Below are 23,795 nucleotides of genomic sequence, written 5' to 3'. Positions count from 1 at the left end.
CATCATCTGGTAAACTGCTCCAAATGTTGGCCTCCATGCAATGAAAGGATTTAGATCCAAAAGAACCATATCTAAGAATTTGGAGTATGACTAGGATTATACCTCTGCGTTCTCTAGTACTCAAGAAATAAATGGTATGTTTTCCTTATGAAACATGTTGAGACCTCAACTGTAACAGTACATTCTGACACATATAGTCCACTCATCTGCTGATATTATACTTCAGGACCACCAGGTCCAAGGGGCCCCAGGGGTGACAAGGGTCCCCAGGGGCCAGTGGGCCAGTCAGGACAAAAGGGTGATAAAGGAGACAAAGGGATGCCAGGGTTGGTGGGACCTAAAGGAGAGAAAGGTGCTGCTGGACCACCAGGTGCAACAGGTCCAAAGGGTACAGCCGGTGCTCGGGGTCTTCCTGGTGCTAAAGGATCGAGAGGGTCTGGAGGTCGACCTGGAAACCCTGGTGAAAAAGGTGATCCTGGGGCTCAGGGGCTTCCTGGTAGGGATGGACAGTCAGGAATACCAGGACTACAAGGGCCACAGGGGCCCAGAGGAGCAGCAGGACCTGCAGGATTGGAGGGGCCTCGTGGGCCTGTTGGACCCATAGGCCCTCCAGGTCCTCCAGGGCTACCAGGGATACCTGCGCCTGCAGGTCCTCCACTTTCAAAGCCTCCTCAGCCCACTCAGCCCGCTCAGGTCCCTGAACCCCCCAAACCACCCAAACCTCCCAAACCAGCAGAGGAACCAGAAGGGTCCGTGTCCCAGCAGGTCCAGCCCCCAGTCGCCACTTCTCCAACGCCTGGTGAGTTACATGATTACATAAGGGTAGAAAATAGATCTGTGGCCCATTCTAAGAACATTTTTACTAATTCATGTGATTTAACCTGTATGTTGTAATATTCTGTAAATGATTCATTCCAGGTTGCCCACCTGGGTTCAGAAAGTTTGGAGACAGCTGCTATTACTTCTCCTCCGGGTCTCAGAGACTCAACTTTGACGAGTCCAACCAGTTTTGTACTAACATATCATCTCATATGCTCATTATTAACGACAATGAGGAACAGGTAAATGAAATTGGCCCCCGATAATTACTTTAATACATTCACTGACTAAAGAATGAAACAAACAATTTTATAAAATAACTTTAAATCGCAGTTAGTTCCTGAACTAATCATCCTGTAAAATATCTTTTGCTCTTCTATCCGTAGCAATTTGTGAGAAATGCAATTGCAGGAAAAGGCTATTTCTGGCTGGGCCTTACTGACAGGGAGGAGGAAAATGTCTGGAAATGGGTGGATGGAACCATACCTGTTTTCAAGTGAGTCAACCTGCCAAACTGGTTTTACGACAAATGTAGAAATCTGTTATCAAGCAAATGGAATTCATGTGTTTTAGTGATTTCTGACTTAATTCCTTGCTTCATTCTGTTCAAAACAACAAGCTTCTATGAATGTAACTAACAAACACCTTGTGTGATGCTTGAACTTTGATACATATTGTTCGTGTTGTTGCCATCAGGAAGTGGAAGCCTGGCCAGCCTGATAACTGGACCCATGGCCATGAAGAGGGCGAGGACTGTGCTGGCCTTATACATAATGCCAACTGGAATGATTTCTACTGCACTGACCGCATCGGTTTCATCTGTGAACGTGCCTCTGACTGTCAGTACCTTCTATGTATCCGACCTTTTTGAATTTTGAAATCTCCTGTTTGTGTGTGTGTGTATGTGTGTGTGCGCATTTGGATGGGTGTTTTTAAAGGATACAGCTGGCACTGTTCTATGTTTTTCTTATTAGCAACAAATCCTAAGTAAAGACCAAAACCAATAATGTGTCAGTTCGTCTCTCAATATCAACAGACTTGTAGATTGTAGTATAGATTTGTTGGGGACTACTTTCTGCTGCGGATTCATTCACTTTTGGTGCTCTAGTGAGTTCTGGGATTTACAGCACCAGGATGGTGTAAATGGGATCGACTCAAAATAAACTACAGTGACCATTGACAAAACAATCTCAGCTAAAGGTCCTCTTGTTCTGGAGCTTTTGACCATATCGAATGGTCCTCATCAGGAGAATTTACTCAGTTGCCATGGAAATGTAGATGTTCAAACTTTCCATGATTCTGAGCACCTCTAGGACTTCTCATTCTTGACCTTGGAAACAAATGTTCATAACAATGAAAAAACTTGTCACCCAGCACTGATTTTGAGATAAATTACTGTTTTCAATGGACAGTGGTGACAGACTTAGTAGGGATGTCAGGTTACTGATTGATCCAAGGTCTGTCAGCATTTTCCCCTGTGTGTAGTTTCTTCATCATTATAGTAAGGTTGCAGATTACCACATTTAGCTATGTTATTATTGTTGCTAATACTAATCATAACATATCATCACACATCACAAAGGTGTTAACCTTTGGAAACCTTATGTGTTTTATTTTTCTTGTTCTCTTCACAGTGACAGTTCCAGTTTTATAGCATCCATCTAAGGTAGTGTGAGCTGTCTCTGGGAGAAAGGTGAAGAGGCTGAAGTTGAGGTTGAAGATGCGAGGATAATGAAGGACATGAGGAGGAGCTCTAGATGTCGAGCATCACTGAGACTTGGACTGATCTTTGTCTTAAAGGCACTTTACAACACAGTATGGTGCAAAAGACAGAGCATGCACAGACCCAGCCCACAATTGTATTGATTTAGTGTTTGTACTGAAGGAAACATGAGAATGTAGGCATTTATTTAGGCTATACTAAGTCATTATTTGGTGCAGCCACTCTTGTACAGGTGTATCTGTAAATAATATTCCGCAAAAGATACATTGTTGGTTGGGATTAAATTTCATATTGTTTCATTTCTTAACTGCCTTTTCAATCTTTACACTTACAAAAAAATTATATCAGATTATTTTGTTGTTAATAAAGTACTATAAACTATTTTTATACTGTCAAAGACTTCACAGATTCAGAACTGGGACTAGAAATAAGCTGCCGGGAAAATGATGAGCACCCACTCACCATCAGCAAATGACTGCAAACTCAGATAATAAATAGAAATAAAGCTAGTGTAATTTCACCTTTCTACAAACTAAAATATCAGTGTCATTTTTTTCCGGTTTTGTTTCTGAGAATAGATGCTCAGTGTGAGCAGTGCTGCTGTTTTATGAAGGACAGTATTTGTTAGACTTTAGACTGCCAGTATGAGTTTTATACAGTATAAGGCACACATTAACAATATGTACATTTTTGTAATGTAGCCATCATATGATGATTTATTCATTATGCCAAATACAATATGTGAAATATGTTACATGTTTATAATTTGCATAATCAGTTTGTTGTATGTTTTTTTCCAGTTTATATAATACTTAAAGACTGAGTGGCAGTTTGTAATGTGGCTCAAGGCTCATTATGCCTTAATTAAATTACCATGTTCCTATGGATCACAATAAAATGAGAAACTGTGTGTGGAGTCAATGCTTTTTGTCCTATGAAATATTGTAATAAATGTATTTAGGTGATATGGCATGAAAAGCCATTCATTTGTCTATAAAACAAAAGAAGAAAGGGAACTCCTAATTGGTACATTACTGATATCAGGCTCATCTGCATCCTTTAATTTATTTGCAGCTTTTTATTATATATGTCTTTATTAACAAAACCAACATACAACAATCAGACATCAGAGATCAAACAAAAGGTAGGGGGATTTCATGTCACAACAACATTAAAAATGGCAGTACCATATATTTCAGACATTCAAACAGAAAAATTCAACTTTGTGTGGATATTGTCCAACAGTGTGATCAAGTCATTTTGAATCTTTTGGACTTGGAGGATTAAATTCAAAGTAGGCAACAGTACTCATCTATGATGTGACCTAAATCACCTAATCAAGTCTTTTTACTCCACTACATTTATCTGACAACAGTAGTTACTAGTTATTTTGCAGATTCAGATTATTAATAAAAAATACAAATCAATAAATAATACATTATGATGTATTATTATGGATTAAGATACCCAGCAGTATATAAAGTAGTTTAAATTAGCGGCACCATTAGTGATGCTTACACATTAATGCATCACTAACTATAATCCAGTGATATTAGCTATATTATTCTTTAATGGTCCATTCTGCAGAATGAGTACTTTTACTTTTGGTGCATTAAGTATATTTTGATGCTAATACTATACTATACTTTAACTTAAGTAAGATTTTGAGTGTTTTTACACTGTGGTGTTTCTACTTTTACTTAAGTAAAAGATCCGAGTACTTCTTCCACCACCGATCATTTATAATAATCTACATCATACCAGACAGAAATCCCCTATAACTGCTTGGAACAGAGATTTAATTGACATGATATGTACATTTGTTTACCAACATTTACTTGCAGCTGTTAACAGTTTTGTTGTCAACGCGATGAGATAACGTCACATGATCACCATCACCTGACGATGACATGTTGTTTTTTTTTTTTTACGGCAAGGACGATTTGTAGCTTATGGTTCATTTTCTCTAGTGTAAAATCAAGGCAGACGCATTAAAAGCTGTATGACTGTGAGTGTCAAATTACAGTTGATGACAGCAGTTTATTTAGCACGAGGCTGTTGGCTTCAATTACCCAGAATGCTTCGCTTGTTGCCGTCTGGCGAAGGAGTGACTGTGTAGAATAGAACCAGCCAGCTACATTTGACATTCATGAAGTTGTCGTTACTATGCATTTTTATTGTATGAAATAAGACAAAGAGGGAAAGAAAATAACAGGGGAAGGCGAACGCGGTTGTTGTCAATACACCAGCAATGCCTCTCTTCACGACCAACCCATTTGACCAAGATGTTGGTGAGTAATCAGAACTGGAGGCTATTTCTAGCAGGCTAGCTAAAGTAGCTTTGATCAGTCAGCTTTGTTTGTGTTCTCAAGCTGTCTGCAGCTTAAATGTTACCCGGTAGAGCGGTGTTGATAATGTTATGAGGCAGTCTTGCAGTAAATATTGTAGGCTATATAAACTGACGAGCTGTAGTCCATGTAAAAACACTCTAAATGTCTGTTTTGCCTGTGTTTGTTGTGATTCGCTCAGTCAGCCAGAGAGCACAGTTGGCTAACTAGCTTGCACCCTTATTTTATGTGGAGATTTAGTTAGCTAGCAGCAACTAACATTTTTTTTTTGTCTTGAGAAAAAAGTGTTCGCCATTTGAAGAGTTAACGTTACTTGTAATATTAATAATATTGTAATATTTAATTTGATTAATTAAGTTATATTATATCTTGTGGTCAGATTAACTGTTTCAAGACGTGGGACACAGATGTTGTCATCAGATAATTGAAGTAAGCTAGCTAGCCATCTGCCTCATCATTACCTCACTGTATACCATCCTATGTTGGCTAACCAGTATGATGAGCCTTACATCTCACAGTTGCTGCAAGTGAAAGAGGATGCTGTGGTGTGTGAAACCATAAAGTCACTGTTTCCTTTTCTCTCTTTAATCTGTGTCGAGTTGTTAACCACTTCATTAGCATGTACAGTGTGCAGGTGGTGGCCACAGTACACAAACACCTCATTACACAATACCATATAAAACTATAGCCCTCAAAGCCAGCAGTAAATGCTTATATGGTAAAGCTTATGATGGATATGTTTGGGCTTTCATGTGTTATTTAAGCTTGAGTGGTCATTTTCAAGCTGTTTGTTCTGTTCTTTTTAAATATGATGTTAGATGTCTCTTTGGCAGTGTGATCCTGGGATATGAATAAGATCCTCTATTTTGGTATTTGTAATCTGATCAATCGCATTGTCTATATGAATCTTAATGTAGTACATTTTTTATGTATAACAATAGAAAACCTGTTAATGACTAAATAACCTGCAAGTCTGTTTTTGGGTAATTCAGCAAATTAAATACCTTTAAAAATCAACATGCAACATTGCTCACAATGTTCACAACAATACACCAAGAGATATTGAACAAATATTTACAACAGTATAAATGGTATGGGAAATGTATTTCTTCACATCATATATATCATTATATCGCCCACCCCTACTTGTGACCACAATGTCTCTTTGCCAGTGCAGTTTTTCAGTGTTTGGCATATAAGTACTTCACGATTACAAAAGCAGGTAAACACATGGGTCATATGGTTGGATAGCAGTATGTGTGAGCTTTTGTAAGAGGTCTTACTTTCACTACTTGTATTAGTGATTTCTTATGGAAACATGAGGTAACTTACAAGACAAAACAAGTCAAGTGCACAGAGGCTACATACTATATTTACTGCATGAACTGCTGGTCTATTAAACACTGTAAAATTGTGTAATTTGGCAAGAGGAATAATCTCAAAAAATTATGGTGACATATGCCAAAGACAGGGAAACTGCAATGGCAAAGAGGAACTTTCACCACCAATGAATGAAAGACTATCGGTATATTTTCTTAATAGCACAAGCTACAGTCTCAAATATACTTCAAGTTAACTCAATACCTGTGACAGTCCCAACACAAACCAAACATTATGAGCTTCATCAGATTGGTATTTACTGCAGAGCTGTTTAATTGTTAGGGGCCTCTGTTATTTTGTCTGTATCTCTCCAATGTTTATGCAAACAGCTTGTAACTACCATTTTGTTTCAAGAAGCTGTATTATTTCTGATCTTGGGAGGATCCTCACCTCTCCTCTCTGTCTCTAAATAAAATAAGTCATGAAAACATTACATTATACATACATTGTTTTTGCAATCTTTACCTTTTCTCCTTACATTTGTTGTTGTGCTTCTTTCCTGCAGAGAAAGCAACCAGTGAGATGAACACAGCTGAGGACTGGGGCCTCATTCTGGACATATGTGATAAGATAGGGCAGTCACGCACTGGGTTAGTTAACTGTCTTCATACTAAACTTGACACACAGACACATTTATCAGGCATTGCATGATGGACAAGGAGAAATGTAAGATAAATATTGATATCTTAATGTTCATAAAAACTTCTATAGTGACATTTTATTTAACATAGCTGGATTGTTCTTTGGTCCTTGCCAAGGAGTTAATCTCCACAAACTTTTGATTTCTGCCATTCTGTTGCAGGCCTAAAGAATGTCTCCGCTCCATAATGAGAAGAGTGAACCACAAGGATCCCCATGTGGCCATGCAGGCACTGACTGTAAGCAGGCTGTAAACAAACAACCATTTTTGATATAAGTGTGATTATTCAATTCATGGAGGCGTCATGTAGGCTTTTTGTCATCTACCATTAATTAACCTTTCACTGAGATGTGAGCTTGTGCAGTAAGCGACTTTATTCTATGATAAATTCTATCCTAATATGTGCTACATGTTTTTCACATGTTGCTCTGGATTAAATAGTCTGATTAATGTCCCCACAGCTCCTTGGTGCTTGTGTCTCAAACTGTGGGAAGATATTCCACTTAGAGGTGTGCTCCAGAGAGTTTGCCAGTGAAGTCAGTAACGTCTTAAACAAGGTATGTGATGTAATTTTTTACTTTCAGTGTGTTGTCCACATAAGGCCCATTAATTATTTCTGATTACTTGAAATTAGCTCATGCTACATCCAGCTCCTTGTTCTCAAGATGTTCCTTTTTATGATTGTCCCCAGGGCCACCCCAAAGTGTGTGAGAAGCTGAAAGCCCTAATGGTGGAGTGGGCAGAGGACTTCCGCAACGATCCCCAACTCAGTCTGATCTCAGCTATGATTAAGAATCTACGTGAGCAGGGTGTCACTTTTCCAGCTGTAGGGTCCCAGGTAGGTGTGTAGGGTGGAATAGACTGGGTTTTTTTTTTTTTTAGCTTTAGCATACTTGCTGTATTTAGGGGTGGACTAGTGGTTAAGACCCATACCATACAACTGCAACGTCTGCATTTCGGTTTTGGCCAAGGACCTTTTGTTACGGGTCATACCCGTCTCTTACTTCCCGTGTTTCAAGCCTGTATCTACATTGTTACTATCTAATAAAGGCAACAACAACAAAAAAATTAATTGGGGGAATTTGAGGTCATTTTGCTTAAATATTGAGACCCAGACTCATCCTTTGATTCTTCTAGTTGTTGATTCACCGGAACATGCGATTACCATTTTTTCACAGGCTGCAGAGCAAGCAAAAGCAAGCCCTGCTTTGGTGGCGAAGGATCCCTCCACCTCAACAAACAAAAAAGAAGAAGAAGACTTGGCCAAAGGTAAGGAGACTTTTTTCAATCCTCAGATGTCAATGGAGAAATGTATTAGAAGAGGCATTATCCTTAAAAACATGCACACTAACACCTTTTAATTCTTTATTTGCATTGCATAAATCACACTTTACACTGGATTAATGCATTGTAGATGTTCAGCAATATTTAAGGACTCTCAAGGCCAAACACATCATTTCACATGTCGGTCTCTTTTGTGTGCAGCTATTGAGCTGTCATTGAAGGAGCAACGTCAGCACCCGCAGGGCTCTCTGTCGAGCCTTTACCCGAGCACCACCAGCCTGCTCTCTTCACAAAAGTCCGACGGCAGGAAAGTCCGCGCCATCTACGACTTTGAGGCCGCTGAGGACAATGAGCTCACCTTCAAGTCAGGAGAAATCATCACTATCCTGGACGATAGGTGAATTTTTACACACACATATAATAAACGGGTAAAAGCAACATACAAGGCTTTGTCAAATAAATAGGTTTGAGGGCAGCTAGGTGGTATTCTGAGTCAGGTGACCATTCCTTGTTAAGCATCTTCCCTGTTGAATGACCTTGAGCAGAGCACTGAATCTACCAGCTCAAAAGAAAATACCCCTCAAGTATCACTTTATAACATCTCAACCAATCTGATGAACGCATCTCTAAAATGACTTTTCTGGAATTAGCAAAAATATCCGGATGTTTTAAAGAAGCTGTGCAATTGAATTAGTAACATAATGCTTTTCATATCTGTTGATCTTTAATATGAGATCTTAATGCAGCACAGCGAAGACAACAATTTAAATCTGTATTGAAGTTTCTGATCATTTCTGAGGGTTTTCTTTTTTTATTTCAGTGACCCCAACTGGTGGAAAGGGGAAACATACCAGGGAGTGGGGTTGTTCCCTTCTAACTTTGTCACAGCTGACCTCACTGCAGAGCCTGAGATGAGTGAGTACACACACACACACACACACACACACACACACACACACACACACACACACACCCATTATCCACTTATGTCCTCTCTAGTTCTTTCATAGCCCATTTAGTCCATAAGCAACATTGCTTTATTGATCCCAGAGTGGGACATACTTTATCACTTACACACGTCTGGTGAAACAATGCAAAGAACACAGTACAATCAAGGTATTTGTTGCACAGACAGAAAATGATTAATCTGTTATCACATGTAGTAACAAACAACTTCCTGTCATACGAGAATTTATCTGATAGCATTTTGGACACATTTCCTCTTATTATCATTTATACAACAGCTCTGAGTGTCTGCCATATTGACACAGAATCCTTTTTCTTCTGTAATTCCCATTCATATGTTTCTTTTATGCTCTTGGCATTGTCTCGTAGTATGACACATGCTCTTTAACGTGCACGCATTTAACGTCTCCTTCATTGCTGCCAGAACGGCCTCTTCTTTGTGTGGCCACAAAACTATTTATCCTGTGCTGTCACTTTTTGCAAAAAAGAAAAGCTAAATTTCTATCGTCTATGCAGTGTCCTCTCAGATGTAGTCATGACATAGGACATTTGAGCTCCATATTTTTGTTGTAAAACTCAATGCTGTTTTTAAATTGTTTTGAAAGGAATTTACATACTTGCTGGTACACACAAGCAGTTTAATGTAGGTTTGGCATATATTGTTAGTGTGCATATATTAAGATGTTCAATAAATTGTCAAGCCCCACGGAAAGGGGTTTGTCATTTAGCATAATAGATTCCATCGTTGTACAGCTTCGTCATATTATTTGCATGATGCTTGCAAGTGTGTCATCCCTCAAAACACTCATACTGCACTAGTGCATTCTGCTATTTTGCTTTATAAAACACCTCCACTCAACAGAGATGATTTCAGCTTATGAACGTTATTGTTATCTAAGTTGTTACTTCTTGTTACAGCAGGTTGCACAAAAAGTAGCTAACTAATCAAATATGAACATGACCTTTCAACACAATTTGTCAATAGCTCAGATTCTAACTTTTATTTTCATCGGCCATCCGGACCAATCTTTTGTGCTACTATGGGACCATTACTGAATGTCAAGTCAGCGCACCCTGACCTCTTAGTTTGTGTAACTGATTGCTCCTGTTACATTGTTTGCTGCTGCCGCATCCGCTGTTACTTGGAAATCTACAGTGAAGACAGAGAAGAAGACAGTACAGTTCAGTGAGGACATCCAGGTGGAGACCATAGAGCCCGAACAAGAGCCTGTATATATAGACGAGGTAAGTCCCCTTGTGTGAACACTTGCTTACTAAGCTTGTTCAGCCTCTTTGAGATCTCACTGTTGTATCAATAAATTGAGCATTTTGTTGCAAAATAGGATCTGCCATTTAAAAATTGTCACCTGCAGATAAAATGAGAAATTAAAAAAATCATAGACTAGGTTTTCAATTGTAGAAATCTAAATGTGAACTTAAGTGAGCTTGTTTCTTTCCCAACTGGATTGAAAATGAACTCACATGTACCTGGAAGTGTCATCACAAAAATGTTATTGAAATATTTCAGGACAAAATGGACCAGCTACTGCAGATGATCCAGAGTGCAGATCCCACAGACAACCAGTCAGACAGCATTGAGTTACTACAGTTGGAAGGTAAACTGACGTTTGGGTTGAAATAAAGTGAATGATAGTTAGACAAAAGTCAGTGTCAGAATACAGAAGAATCTGGTATGATTTTGTTTTTGTAAAGGTGGATTATTTTTTACCACAGATGAAATCGATAACTATTTGTTGTATTTTCCATCAGGTGCCTGCAATCAAATGGGACCCCTCATTGACCAGAAGTTGGAGGATATAGACAGGTACATTGTGCTGATGTGACATGTTTTGCCCATAGAAAACTACAGAATGTTTTTAAGTTGAGGAATCTAACTATCTTTGTGTGTGTGTGTGTGTGGGTTTGTTTAATCAGGAAGCACTCAGAGCTGTCAGAGCTGAATGTGAAGGTGATGGAAGCTCTGTCTTTGTATGCCAAGCTAATGAATGAAGATCCAGTTTACGCCATGTATGCCAAGCTGCAGAGCCAACAGTACTACATGCAGCAGCCTGCCAACGCAGCACAGGTAAAGTCAACTTGTCATAGGATGTGACCCAGGCACTGTAGCCCATCAGGGTCAGTCCTTGAAAAACATATTTTTACAAGCATAAAAGTCAAACCCTTCTACCATACGAATGGGAATACCAAAGGAGTGAAAGTTTTGAGTGAACTTTGTACTAACAGCACAGTTTCCTCTTAAAGGGACAGTTCACTCAAAAACATTTTTCCTTTTATGGATAGTGCCACATAGCACAAAATGTAGAAACTGTTCATAACGAGGTCTTTGAATGATCCATTCAAGAAAGGACTTTTTCAAATTTATGTTCTGGGACCAAGAATACCATTGCATACCACTGTATTGGATTGAACCACAGTCGGCATTTCCAAACCTCATAAATCATACCAAAACTACTGTATCTGGGTGGTATTCAGTTGCACTCCAGATAAGAAGAAAAACAGGTTTAATTATGTTTGGGTCTACTGTCCTTAAACAGGAACAGTTTAAATGTAACGATCTACATGCATAATTTGCCTTTTCTTCAGAAGGAATTAGGGGCTGATTGTTGTAGAGAGATTAATGGATTTTTCTCCATTTGAGAAATGTAGCACCCTGCTATAAGATAAAAAGAAGAAAAACAAAAAATGCTTTTTGTTAGGATTTGTACTATTCTGTATTGGATTTCAGTATTATTTTGATTTACCTTGGTTACCCTTCTGCTAGTTTACAATGTTACTGGTCTAAATTGATGTTGATCTTTCCACAGACTTCATTAACACTCGGTATGTGCTCTGTGCATGTTTGTGACCACAGGTCTACCCTGGTCAGCCTGCATCGGGTTCGTATGCCATGAGTGGTCCTGCGATGCAGGGTTACAGTGTTCCCATGGAGCAGCTTCCATCTGGAACCCCTATACCTGGTCAGCCAGCTCCCAGGTGAGTTTCACATACTCCATGGCTTGGTATTCTGGTTCACAAAAGCACATTACAAGTTGGCAACATTATCAAAATTTGCTGCACATTGTCCCCTCCTCTCCAGACTGTATAGTATTTAACAAGGAAGAAAAGAAAGTGTAGCCAATTTAAAAAAGCAATATATTTCTAAACAACCTTTGTTGTCAAGATAAATTCAGTATAATCTAAATTTAGAGTGCTAATTTCTCTCTACACCAACAGAGTCATGTCACTCATTATGAGTGCTGTTATGGTACCATTGATGACACTTCCTACAGATGTTTAACATTAAAAGCCTCCCAGTAGCTCAATTGGCATAATCTCTCCCATTCCTGGTTGGCTTTTAAATTTAAAATTTAAAGGAAGTGTTAAGTTTTATTGACATTAACCTAACAGCGCTCAAAACCAGCACAGTAGCCATTTGAGACTTTGCGAATGAAAACAGTATTTGTGTTTAAAAAGAGGGTATGGCATTATTTTTCATGTATAGATGGAATTAGTGCTGTGGAAATAAATTACAGGTTAATTCCATGCCCCTTAGTGTTCCGGCCTTTATTAGCAACTGGCATGTAATTGTTCATGGTGGTCACGGCCATTATTTGAGACATTATTAAAATACTGGCTTGATTTTTACAGAATTATGAATTCTACCTTCCACATACTATTGAATGATTCCTCATTGCCGTAGTGTTGTAATTAATGTTTCTTCACTCTTTTTCGTAGTGACGTTCATATGTACATGGGCCAGCCGCCAGTCTACACTGCAGCTCCAGGCAGCATGGCCCCAGCAGACGTTCAGTGCTACCAGAACCCGGCTAGCGCCCCCGGCCCCGCCCCAGGCACGACTCACGCAGGCATGACGCAGGCGCCAAACTACAGCACCCCCTCTGGCCCAAGCATAGCACCTTCCTCAGACGCCTCACATGCCCCCTACTCAGAGAAAGCCTTGCTATAGGGCCCCCCAAGCTCACTGTAATCCTCACGCAACCACATACACATGTACCAGACCTGATCAAATAGTGGTCGTAGATGATTTATTTTATTATGTTTAATAATTTGTTTCATCATGAAACACCAGATGGATGAAAAACAAAAAGAACAGACTAACTTTGACATTTGGCACTCTTAAATATAAATAAATATACAGTTACGCTTCTCACTCCAGGTTTAGAAGTGATCATGAGGGTTTGATTTTAAAGAGCTCACACCAAGGCACAGATTTATTTAATTCATAATGTTTCCGCATTTTCACTCTTCTTCTTCATGTCTTTATGACATGACTCAGATGTGAAGACATGGAGGAGCTTTCAGTTGCACTTATTAAAGTTTTGGTCATCATTCAAGCCTGATCACTTCCAAATCTAGATCTGACAGCAATATATGCATTGTCCATTTTTATATACGAAACCTGCCATTTAGCTATTGCTTTGTTTTTATGATAGAACTATTGAAAAATTGTGGTAATGCTTTATTTTATGGGTCTGTAATTTTTAAGTAATTTCCTAGGATGTGTCCTGGAAAGAACTACATTATTTGGTACCAATTATAGGGGAAAAGAGACAAAGTTCTTTTAGTTAGACTTTAGGAATTTCTTTAAAAAGTCTAGAAAATATTTAAACCCAAGTAAATATTCATTCATTAGTCATTTATTATTGGAAGCTTTATTCTTCATACTGTATATACAGTATTTTTGGATGTTCAGCTGACCTACTGTGTACTGACTTGAGACTTTTTAGGTTACACTAACAGTTAATTTGAATTAATTACTTGGAAGTCAATTGAACTGTTTATCTACATTATTTTACCTATAATCAGTATCAAATTCCATAGTTCCAAGAAATTACAGACCTGTTAAATACAGCACTACCAAAATTGCTTTGAGAAAACAAGTGTAACTGTAGCCACTTCAACTTAACAACAAAATATATATGCAATTACTATTTGATCAAGTGTGAAATACACACAGGCATTCCTTCACACCACCCCTCAACATGCACCCTGGAGCTACACAGACACACACACACACACTACAGGCAGGTGTACAGCAGTGGACACTCACACAGTTGCACCAGTTGTTTCACACATCCTCAGCAGTATGTGATTATTTACGTTCACTCACACACTAACATGGAGAGAAATCCACAATACGCCACAGCCTTGTCACCCATTTAAAGGTCCAGTGTGTAGGATTTAGCGACATCTAGCGGTGAAATTGCAGTTTGCAACCATTTAAATACCGCTCGCCTCACCCTCCCCTTCCAAGCGTGTAGGAAAAACTACGGTGGCTGCGAAAAACACATAAGGCCCAATCTAGAGCCAGTGATGGGTTTGTCCGTTCTGGGCTACTGTAGAAACAAGGGCGCCCTCCGTGATAGGGGATCCCCTTCCTCTGTAGATAAAAAAGGCTCATTCTAAGGTAACAAAAACACAATGATTCTTATTTTCAGGCGATTATACACTAATGAAAACATACTTATAAATATTATATTCCATTTCTGCCAATAGTTCCTCCTAAATGTTACATACTGGACCTTTTAAAGCAACTGCTAAACATGTCACAACAAAGGGGCATCAACTTATATTTATCTTTTTTTTTTTTAAATCAGAAAAAATACTTTTATTGATTCTGAAAACGTTAGGCTACTACATTCTGTATATGTCGCCAACTTTTAGAAGTACTGAAAACTGAAGCCACTTTGTTTTTTGGAGGGAAAAGAAACCAGAGGAAATTAAGCATGCACATGACTCTTGTATATACTGTACTGAACTAGAAGTGAAGCCACATGATGACCTCATGGGTGGGCTGTATGTTAGCACAGCTCCGGGTGTTTCTCTCAGCCTTAAAGGTGAACTCTGCAGTCACAATGTCCCTGCTGAATTAAAGGTGTAAAAGCCAAAGAGAACAAAGTGGAGAAAAAATGCTCACATGCCAGAAACCAAGATATTTTTCTTTCTTTTTTCTTTTCTTAACATGATCGACTCCTAACTTCATGCTGCAGAGTTTTCCTTTTCAAAATGAGCAGGTCTAGATCCTTGTTAGTGGATGTAGGGTTTGCTCTGTCTCCATTCAGGGGCTGTACTAACAGACTCATACCACAGACTTGGCTACCAAGGGGCAAACTCTCTGAACAGCCCCAGTGTCTTTAAAGCATCTCTTTAGTCAGTGTTGAAAAATGAATACTATGTTTTTTTGTAGTGCATTTTAATTTATGTTTTGGTTATTGTTATGCTATTTTAAATTGAGAAGCAGTGCAGGATGTATGTATTCAGAGAAAAGCGAAATATGTGATATTCTGCCTAACTTAGTTGTATATTTAAATTGCTCACATGAGAACATGGCCATTTCTCTCTGTGTTTGATACATGCTTATTGTACTGTAGGGTCAAATGGTAATGTGAAAAACTGATTGAAACCTCCCCGTGCATTTCAAACCTCTCCTTTCTCAGAGCTGTCTAACACTAAACAAATTCTACCTGAAGCTTAACTGAAGTAAGGTTTCTATGATTCTGGAAAGTACAGTCAGCATTCGTAAACACCTCTTTCCCAAGGCCTCCCTCCATAAGCTATCAGTTACAGTGACACTTTGAGGCATTTAATATCAAATGTTGTACAAACTCTACTTCTCATACTTTCCATACTGCTACATACTACATGTTGAAAATCTGTGGGAAAGAGTTGATGTTTACAAATACTGATTGGATTGAAAAAAGCTGATGAAACAGGAGAATTATTTATCTGTTGTATAATATTGAATGATGCTACATGAAGGAATTATGAAGAAGAATTAAATACGTGTAACTAGATTTTCCAATTGCAGGGCAAATTGGTGTGTTGATCTGACTGTAAATTTGTGTCATTTCAATTTCTCTTGAGATACTGTGTTTCAGATGTGCTCCTTCTTGCCATCCCTGTGCCACCTTTTAAGAATATAGAATAACCCACAACTTAAGCTTGGTACCTGGGACTTTGCAATGAAGAGGTCATTTTATTCTCCAGAACTTGATTTTAGCATTAATATAGTTGATTCAAAGACCAGAAATCCTTTTTTGCTGCCTTCAACTAAATGCTAGAGTGAAATAGTGTTAATCTATTGGATCAAAGAGGGCTGAAAATATCGAATATAAAAAGTAGCAGCTATTCTGGGACCATGGGACCAGGAGCCAGTTAATCATCACACATCATCCAAACGTAACATCTTGTTGCACTACAGTGTTGGACTACAGCCCCGATGTAACTTTATTGCACAGGACTGAGATGCTGCCTGTTTTTAAGTTTTAAAAACAACATCGTTATTGTAAAGTTTCTGTCTAAACTTGTACCCTGCTGTTTGTATGTATTCTTTTAACCATACTTATTAATTGGTATTCACAATAAAACCAGGCCAAATGTACAGAATAATATGAATAGCCTTGTTTCTTCATCCACTGTCATTAATATCGGATTAAACCACACCCACAAAGTCCTGATAAAGCGTTTCTGAGAGTTAAATTCTTGATATACACTCAGTTGCCAGTTTATTAGGTACACCTAGCTAAGGCTAATGCAGTCCAATACAACAGTCCTGCAATAAATCCTCCCTTCATGAAGTTTATAATCTCCAGTTTCTGTTGAAATAGTGAGGTGTTGATTCAACTTTATGGTCATTTTGGAGGATGGTTTGTGATGCTGTGGTGTTTCTGTTATTTAACCTGCCCTACTGATATAAATGAAGTGGACAAAATAATAGAAACACCTGTCAGTATAACACAATACAATTTAACAGCACCACGAACTGCAGCCTCCAGAATGACCATAGAGTTGAATCAATCCTCTTTAAAACACTTTTAAGAAACACTGAACATTATAACCTTCATGAAGGTAGAATTAACTGCAGGTATTAGACTAATTCATTTTAGCTAGATGTACCTAATAAACTGGCAACTGAGTGTATAATAACTAAGGATGTTTTCCCCCAAACTTTAACTCTAATTGTTACTTATTTCATGGACTTTTATGTTATAAATACTTTTCAGGAGTTTTAAAAGTTGTCCTCTACCTTGCCACTAGATGGAGATGAGTGTATATTAGACCTAACAAGGCTAGATGGAAGAAATCTGTAAAATTTGACCGGAACAGAAGAAGGTAAGACAGTTTTTCTTAGCAGCATATCACATATAGAGCATGTCACTGTTATGTTGTAGGGAATTATTAAGAATTGTTTTATTTCACATTACATTTTTAATTTTGTTGCCGTTCTACAGAACAGTGTATATTTCAATATTGTCAATTTGTAATTTTTCAATTTAGTCTTTATTCTTCTTCTTTAGTCATTATTTTGTTCATCTAAAAGAACATCTGTTAAAACAAACATGGGTCTCAATGTAATCAAGTACTTTTTCCAGAACTTGTGCACAGTTCAGTGGCGGGCTCAGTGTAATTTTCTCCTTGAAATTATGGGATGGGAGTGCTCTTCTTTGTGAGCCCATAAAAAGCGAGCATGACCACCTCATTACCTCAGCAATAAAAGAATACAGCCTCCAGTGCAGTGTAAGCAATGTCAGTGTGCAGAGTCCAACGGCTTGACTGGTTCGTTCTGTGGGAGATGATTGGCAAAGTCTTTCGCTCCGAGGTCAGACCAGCAACTGGTGTTCAGGGACCATGCCCTCGGGGAAGACGGTCAAGCTCATCCTGTATGAGGTGCTGCAGTTTGCAGCCCTTGTCATACCCATCTTTGTGATTATGGAGAGGTTTGCCAGCCTCATACGTGATGTGAACGGACGAGATCTAACGGCCTACTGGCTAGTGGTGGCGGCCTCTATCGCCTATGTGACCTCTGTGACCCTGCTGGTGTGGGTTCCTCTGAAATATGTGATCCTGAAGCAACGGAGGTTCATCTCAGAGATCACACAGTGGTGAGTACAGCTGTTGGGAGGTAGTTTAGTCAATGTCACAGTGATTAAGTATCTACATGTACCAGATAAAGCATCTTAGCTAAAAACAAATGAGAGATGACACGGACAAGTGAACAAAGTCAAAATGACTAGAACACAAACCCTTTGGGGCAAATTTGGGCTATATAATTGATTTGACAAGGAGAAAAACACTTAAAACTGAAGCTCTTAAGTAAAAGCAGCAATAATACAATGTAAAAATATCTTGTTACAATTAAGTCCTGCATTCAGAGGTATTATCAGAAAAATATACTTAAGTATCAAAAGTAAAAGTGCCCATGATGCAAAATGAGCCCTGGAGTTAACATTATAGCTGGTTGGTGTGGAGCTAATTTTAATTACTTTATGTTGTTTTGTGGTTTAATCTTAGCAGAGCATCATATTATCATATCGTATGTTTTTATGTATAATCTTAAAGTGAGACTATGTAACTTTTCAAAGAAAAAATAACGAAAAGGAACAAATGCAAAGGACATGTTGGATTCATTAGCAATAAAATGCAGCCTTGCTCAGTTCGATACACTCAGGGGTTTTGCTGCTACAGCTTTACTTGGTCTGGTATGACCAGTAGTTTATGGTGGCTAATGTTAGCTAACATTAACAAACTTTAGCAAAATATCACTTTATTAGTGTTGGCTTGCTGACATTATGACTCTTCTCTACTTGTGCTCCCATAATCATAACTTGTGGCCACAGTGGCCTTTGTTCAGCCAAAGTTTCATCTCGCTTTAATCTGCAACTTCTAACTACAGATATCCTGAGTAAAAAGTGCTTCTGAAATGTAGTGGAGTACAAATATTAAGTAGCATAAAATGGAAATACTCAAGTATCTAAAAATTGTACTTAAGTACAGTACTTGAGTAAATGTATTTAGCAACTTTCCTCCGCTGCAACAACGTAAGCCTGACAATGACACTATAAAATGCAGTATATGCATTGAGAATAGGATCAGTACTTCTTTACAATAAAGAAGCAATGATTCATTATACTGGGATGATTGTTATTAAAATGTGAACTAAAACATCCTCTTTTGTTTTTCAGGAGACCAACAGCGCTGGCGTATATCATCCTGTGCACATTACCGTGCTTTGGTATTTTAATAGCCAGCTCCAAGGTAATGTCATCAAGACTGATCATTCTTGTCACCCAGAAGCACCTGTTGACGTTTTGTTCTGTCATGCTCTGACGGGGTCCTTGAAGAGGCCGATATTTGTTGTAAACAGTCCATTTGTGGCACAAGCTCGTTTCATGGCCCCCTTGTGTAAGAGAATGTGTTTAGAACACTATAATTATTCACTGAGTGACGATTGACACGGCACATTGCACCATAGAGAAAGAAAAAGATTGCTTGTCACCAATTCCACTCAGTCTCTTGAGATTTTTACTTCCTGAAGTTGCATCCAAATAGTTTCTCACCATTTACTGAGAAGGACTTTGGCACCATCACCATTGCAAGGAAAAGGCAGTGGTAATGTGTCCACCATCACAAGACTATACTCTCTGTCTGGGGTATTCAGTAACCCACAGTGAACATAACAGGTTGGCCATTAACCCAAACATTAATACCATCCACCACTCTAAAAAAAGACTGGAATTTTTACACGTGTGTCCTTAACTATTTTGTTTCTAGACAAGCAAGGACATAAATATGAGCATCTGACCACAAAGACTTGTCATACATTTATTATTTCTTAATCTTGTGTTAAGGGCATTCAGCAGCCTCTTAATGTCCATAATGATGGGGTAATAAAATTGGATGGCTTCATAAAACTTGGAATGCAGGAGCTCCTCTTTCTCAGTTCAGCCAAATGCCATAATAAAGAGTTTCGATTTAGTTCCTTCCTGCTTCATCTCTCATGATTTCTGAGGGGCAGATCAGTGCTTTCTACTGTTATATCCACATTTATTTTTGCATTTGTACTGTAGGTGCAAGTGGACAGAGGACGCAGGCTCGACCATTTCGCTGAGTTGCCCGTTTCCTTGGTGCTTGTCTCCCTCATCTGTGTGGATATCATAGAAAGGATTCGCCCCTGCAGGTTAATTGGACAATGTAGGTCTTGAAGTTGTTGGCATTATTAAAAAAAAAGAAGATGTTCAAGTGTATATGTCCTGCATTTTAAGTGTTTATGTTATATATTGTTTGTTCTGTGGGATCAAACAGAAGAGAGAAGATAGGCTTTTTGATATTATTATTTTTGATATTTCACAGTGTAAGCACAGGTGTAAATAATAAAAATAATTACGGTTGAATGCCATTTAGCGGCTAAAGTTTCAGGGTCCTGATGTTGTGCATATTGGCTCACTGTCACATTGACATGACTCACTGGGGCACTTGAATAGAACAGAGCCATTTATGTTTTTAGTAGCTGTCAATGTTGTTAGTAACACTTGTGATTTTCCTACTATGACAAGTCAAGATGTCAGCTGTGAAAAAGGTGTGAATCATTACAGGTGTACACCTCATGTACATTCAGCTAGACTCATGCCTCTATTGTAATGTAGATGCTATTTAATTGATGTTCTTATTATTGTCCATTGTCCCAACATTTGGTCAGCTTCTTATTATTCATTAGTCACCGAGTCTGCATTACCGATGCAGTGAGTGACTGCAACAGGCCCTCAGACCCTCAAAGGGTCCCCAGGATGTCTGTATGGCAATTACTTTATGGTAATTTTATTAATTACAAATTTGTTTGGTAATATGCCCCACTGAAGCACAATTAAAAACGGAAACACTAAGGACTAAAGTGGCTCCTGCCTTTTTACCCAATTGTAGAAGTACCCTTGTAGAAGGTCCCTGTATCAAAATCTAGTTTTAATACCTTTAACATTAGTTAATATTATGCTTACATGGTGCATATCCTTAAACAAATTTGTGTTTAATCAAATTGTCCCAATCTAATTAACATACAGCAAACCTGGAGCAAGGTACTATTCCAGTATAGTCTTACTGGTTGGTTTCTGGGACTCATTAGAGGCCCACAGCTCACTTTTTCCCTGGGGCCAACAAGCAGGATGTTCTGCCCCTGATATACAGGATATACTGTATACCTGTATGTGCCTCTTAATACAGTCCTACAGCACCATTTCAAAACAACCTAACAACCCCAAGCACCCTCAACACACTGACGTCTCTTTAATGAGTCATCTATATATTTGATTTTCAGTTTATCCGCATCTTTTACTATTTCATGCATATTTGTTGTCAGGTGGCCACAGTGAGTCAGCAAAAAGTTAAAAAGAAATTGCTAAAAGAATGATTTGACTTTTATTCTTTTGTTTTTTTACTAAAATCTCCAATTACAGGGCGAGCAAGAAATCTGCTGAAAAATACATGCTTTAGTTGTTTGAGAAGTGCACAGTCATGAAATACACAGCCGTACACTCAGTTGCCAGTTTATCAGGTGCATCTAGCTAAAACTAATGCAGTCTAATGCAACAGTCCTGCTGTACATCCTCACTTCACAAAGGTTGTAATGTTCAGTTTTAGTTGAAACTGTTTTAGAGAAGTGTTGATTCAACTTCATGATCATTTTGGAGCCTGTAGTTTGTGGTGCTGTTGAACTGTATTGTGTTTCTATTATTTTGTCCACCCCATTTATATCAAGGAGGATAGACTAAATAACATAAACACCTCTCTGGTGTTGTGTGTGCTCTTATCATTTGCAGCAGACAGCCTGGATGATGACCTTGACATGCCAGGCCCCGTCCTCACCCACCTGCAACAGGTGACCACAGTAACAGGCCAGCTGCACACTCATGAAGGCCCAAACGATTTGACCCAAGGCCGTCCAGAGGCCAGGAATGGCAGCGCCTCAGGCAGATGGCAGGACCTCGGTGGCTCGCCCACCCGCTCAACATTCAGCTCACGAGCACCCAGCAGTGCCTACCTGTACTCCTCATCCTCACGCCCCCGATCCTGCTCTGGTCATCTGGGCTTCCTGTTGAGGAGGGATGGAAGGTCAGAGGTGTTTGTGGATTGTTTCCTGTTCTGGCTAGACACTGTGGAGATGGTGAGAGTGGCAGGAGAGCCATCAATCTTCTACTCAGCCTGGGTGTTCCCCGTCTACATCCTCGCCTTCATGTCTACTCTCCGCATAGTCATCACTCCTCACAATCCTTTATTGTCTTTTGCTGGAGCTGCTCTGCAGGACCTTCCTTTTTTTATCATTCGAGTTGCTCTGATTGTTGTGTTTGGTTATGTAACTCCTGTGTTGTACCCATTGAAAAATGTGCTGGTGAGCCTGACTTTTATCTACTTTACATTCCTGACCAAGCTGAGGATTTTCAAAAGGCAGAGCATGTTTTGAGGAGGAGTGGCACATTCTGTTGCTAATGAAAGATCCGCTTTGATTGTGGATGGTTGAACAGTTGGTATATTTATATGAGAAGAGTGGCACCAGAGAAACACGGTGCTGGTACTGATGATGAAGAAAGACATGTTTTGAATTGTAATGGCTGCAAATGTATTACAAAGGCCATTCATCCAAATGAAAGTGTAAAATTATTCTGGGTTTAAAACAGAAAAAGGTGTGTGGGTTGGAGTGTACAGTAAGCCACCTGTTCTCAGTATTCTGTGAAATATTTGAATCCAAATGTATTTATTAATTTTATGTTTACTTGCTACATTTTTCATTTTTTATTTGTATAACGTGTTAAGAAACTACAAAGAGTGATGAAAAAAACATATTTGTTGTGAACTAAAGATTCTAAACCACCAAACAACCTTTACTATATGAAATAAACGTCCTTTGTTTTAACACTGGTGTAAGCATTTTGACAATATTTCCATACTAACAACGATCAAATATGTAATGTGAAAAGAGTCACTCGTGCCAACACCAGTCACCTGACTCTGCAGCAGGGGCAGGCCTATAATCTCTGAATGAGTCTGGGGGTCGCTTCGATCGATAAATATTGCAATATAAAGTTCTATGTAAATTAACGAGCTATTATTATTATAGATTATTATATATTAGTATTATTACTTCAAACAGTTAACTGTCAAAAATCTGCTTTTGCTTTCTTTAACATAAATGAAACAAATTAAAACCTCTTTATATTTTAAACACTGTACAAGACACTCATCCTAGACTGTAATCTGACTTCAATCACTTAATTGATTTAAGGTGCCATACCTTATGGAACAATACATGTAATAAGAAGAATCAACATAATTAAAAACGTCATCAAAGCCCACATTAGAATAAGTCAAATTAGCAACTGACAATTTTTATGGCAAACATAACAAAATGCACCATCCAGTTTTGAACAAATATTCCAGCCACGCTGTGTTTGAACTGAATGCTAATAAATACACGTAAATATACTATTTTTACATGCTGCCACTGAATGAACAACTAGGTTGCACGAGGAAACGTTATGTATTACTTAAGGGCTTGTGCAGACCACAAGATTTTCACCACAATTGACCTATCATAGACAAATGTCTTTGATCTGAGACAAAAACCATCAAGTCGGCACAGAATCTGTGCTTGCGCCCTGAGGATGGGGACGTTGTCATTCTGGAAGAGACCACTCCCTTCAGGACAGACATATTTCTTCATAGGATAAAGATGATCACTCATATCAGAATAACTTTGTATTGACTGCAGTGACCCCTCCCCAAACCATGTCATGAAAATGCCACCTGAATGGAAGCATCTGCAATGGTTTGGTTTTCCACTCATTTA

The 23,795-nt window shown here is 38.7% G+C and overlaps 3 protein-coding genes across 5 annotated transcripts in view; all 3 read left to right on the top strand.

The window, feature by feature from the left end:
* Window positions 1–3,452, top strand: part of colec12 (collectin sub-family member 12) — a 36,447-nt gene extending 32,995 nt beyond the window's left edge. For all 3 annotated transcript variants that reach the window (XM_044221088.1, XM_044221090.1, XM_044221089.1), the window contains 5 exons: window positions 227–799; window positions 919–1,061; window positions 1,206–1,315; window positions 1,516–1,658; window positions 2,454–3,452. In XM_044221088.1, the coding sequence (XP_044077023.1) occupies window positions 227–799; window positions 919–1,061; window positions 1,206–1,315; window positions 1,516–1,658; window positions 2,454–2,473 (989 nt within the window). In that variant the 3' untranslated portion in view covers window positions 2,474–3,452. The remainder of the gene's footprint in view (window positions 1–226; window positions 800–918; window positions 1,062–1,205; window positions 1,316–1,515; window positions 1,659–2,453) is intronic.
* Window positions 3,453–4,445: 993 nt separating this feature from the next.
* On the top strand, window positions 4,446–16,572 carry stam (signal transducing adaptor molecule (SH3 domain and ITAM motif) 1). Its single transcript, XM_044221092.1, has 14 exons — window positions 4,446–4,833; window positions 6,776–6,860; window positions 7,073–7,148; window positions 7,372–7,467; window positions 7,602–7,748; window positions 8,089–8,179; window positions 8,396–8,591; window positions 9,015–9,109; window positions 10,317–10,405; window positions 10,689–10,776; window positions 10,931–10,985; window positions 11,096–11,246; window positions 12,033–12,154; window positions 12,896–16,572. Exons 1-14 carry the CDS (start codon window positions 4,794–4,796, stop codon window positions 13,125–13,127), a joined length of 1,563 nt encoding a protein of 520 aa, XP_044077027.1. The 5' UTR covers window positions 4,446–4,793; the 3' UTR covers window positions 13,128–16,572.
* Window positions 16,573–16,830: 258 nt separating this feature from the next.
* Window positions 16,831–22,862, top strand: tmem236 (transmembrane protein 236). Its single transcript, XM_044221093.1, has 4 exons — window positions 16,831–18,063; window positions 19,144–19,216; window positions 20,029–20,152; window positions 21,772–22,862. Exons 1-4 carry the CDS (start codon window positions 17,810–17,812, stop codon window positions 22,410–22,412), a joined length of 1,092 nt encoding a protein of 363 aa, XP_044077028.1. The 5' UTR covers window positions 16,831–17,809; the 3' UTR covers window positions 22,413–22,862.
* The last annotated feature ends 933 nt before the right edge of the window (window positions 22,863–23,795 follow it).

Source organism: Siniperca chuatsi, linkage group LG13 (assembly GCF_020085105.1).
Source record: "Siniperca chuatsi isolate FFG_IHB_CAS linkage group LG13, ASM2008510v1, whole genome shotgun sequence".
Lineage (NCBI taxonomy): Eukaryota > Metazoa > Chordata > Actinopteri > Centrarchiformes > Sinipercidae > Siniperca > Siniperca chuatsi.
The sequence above is the reverse complement of the archived record's forward strand: the minus strand, read 5'-3'. Positions and strand labels throughout refer to the sequence as shown.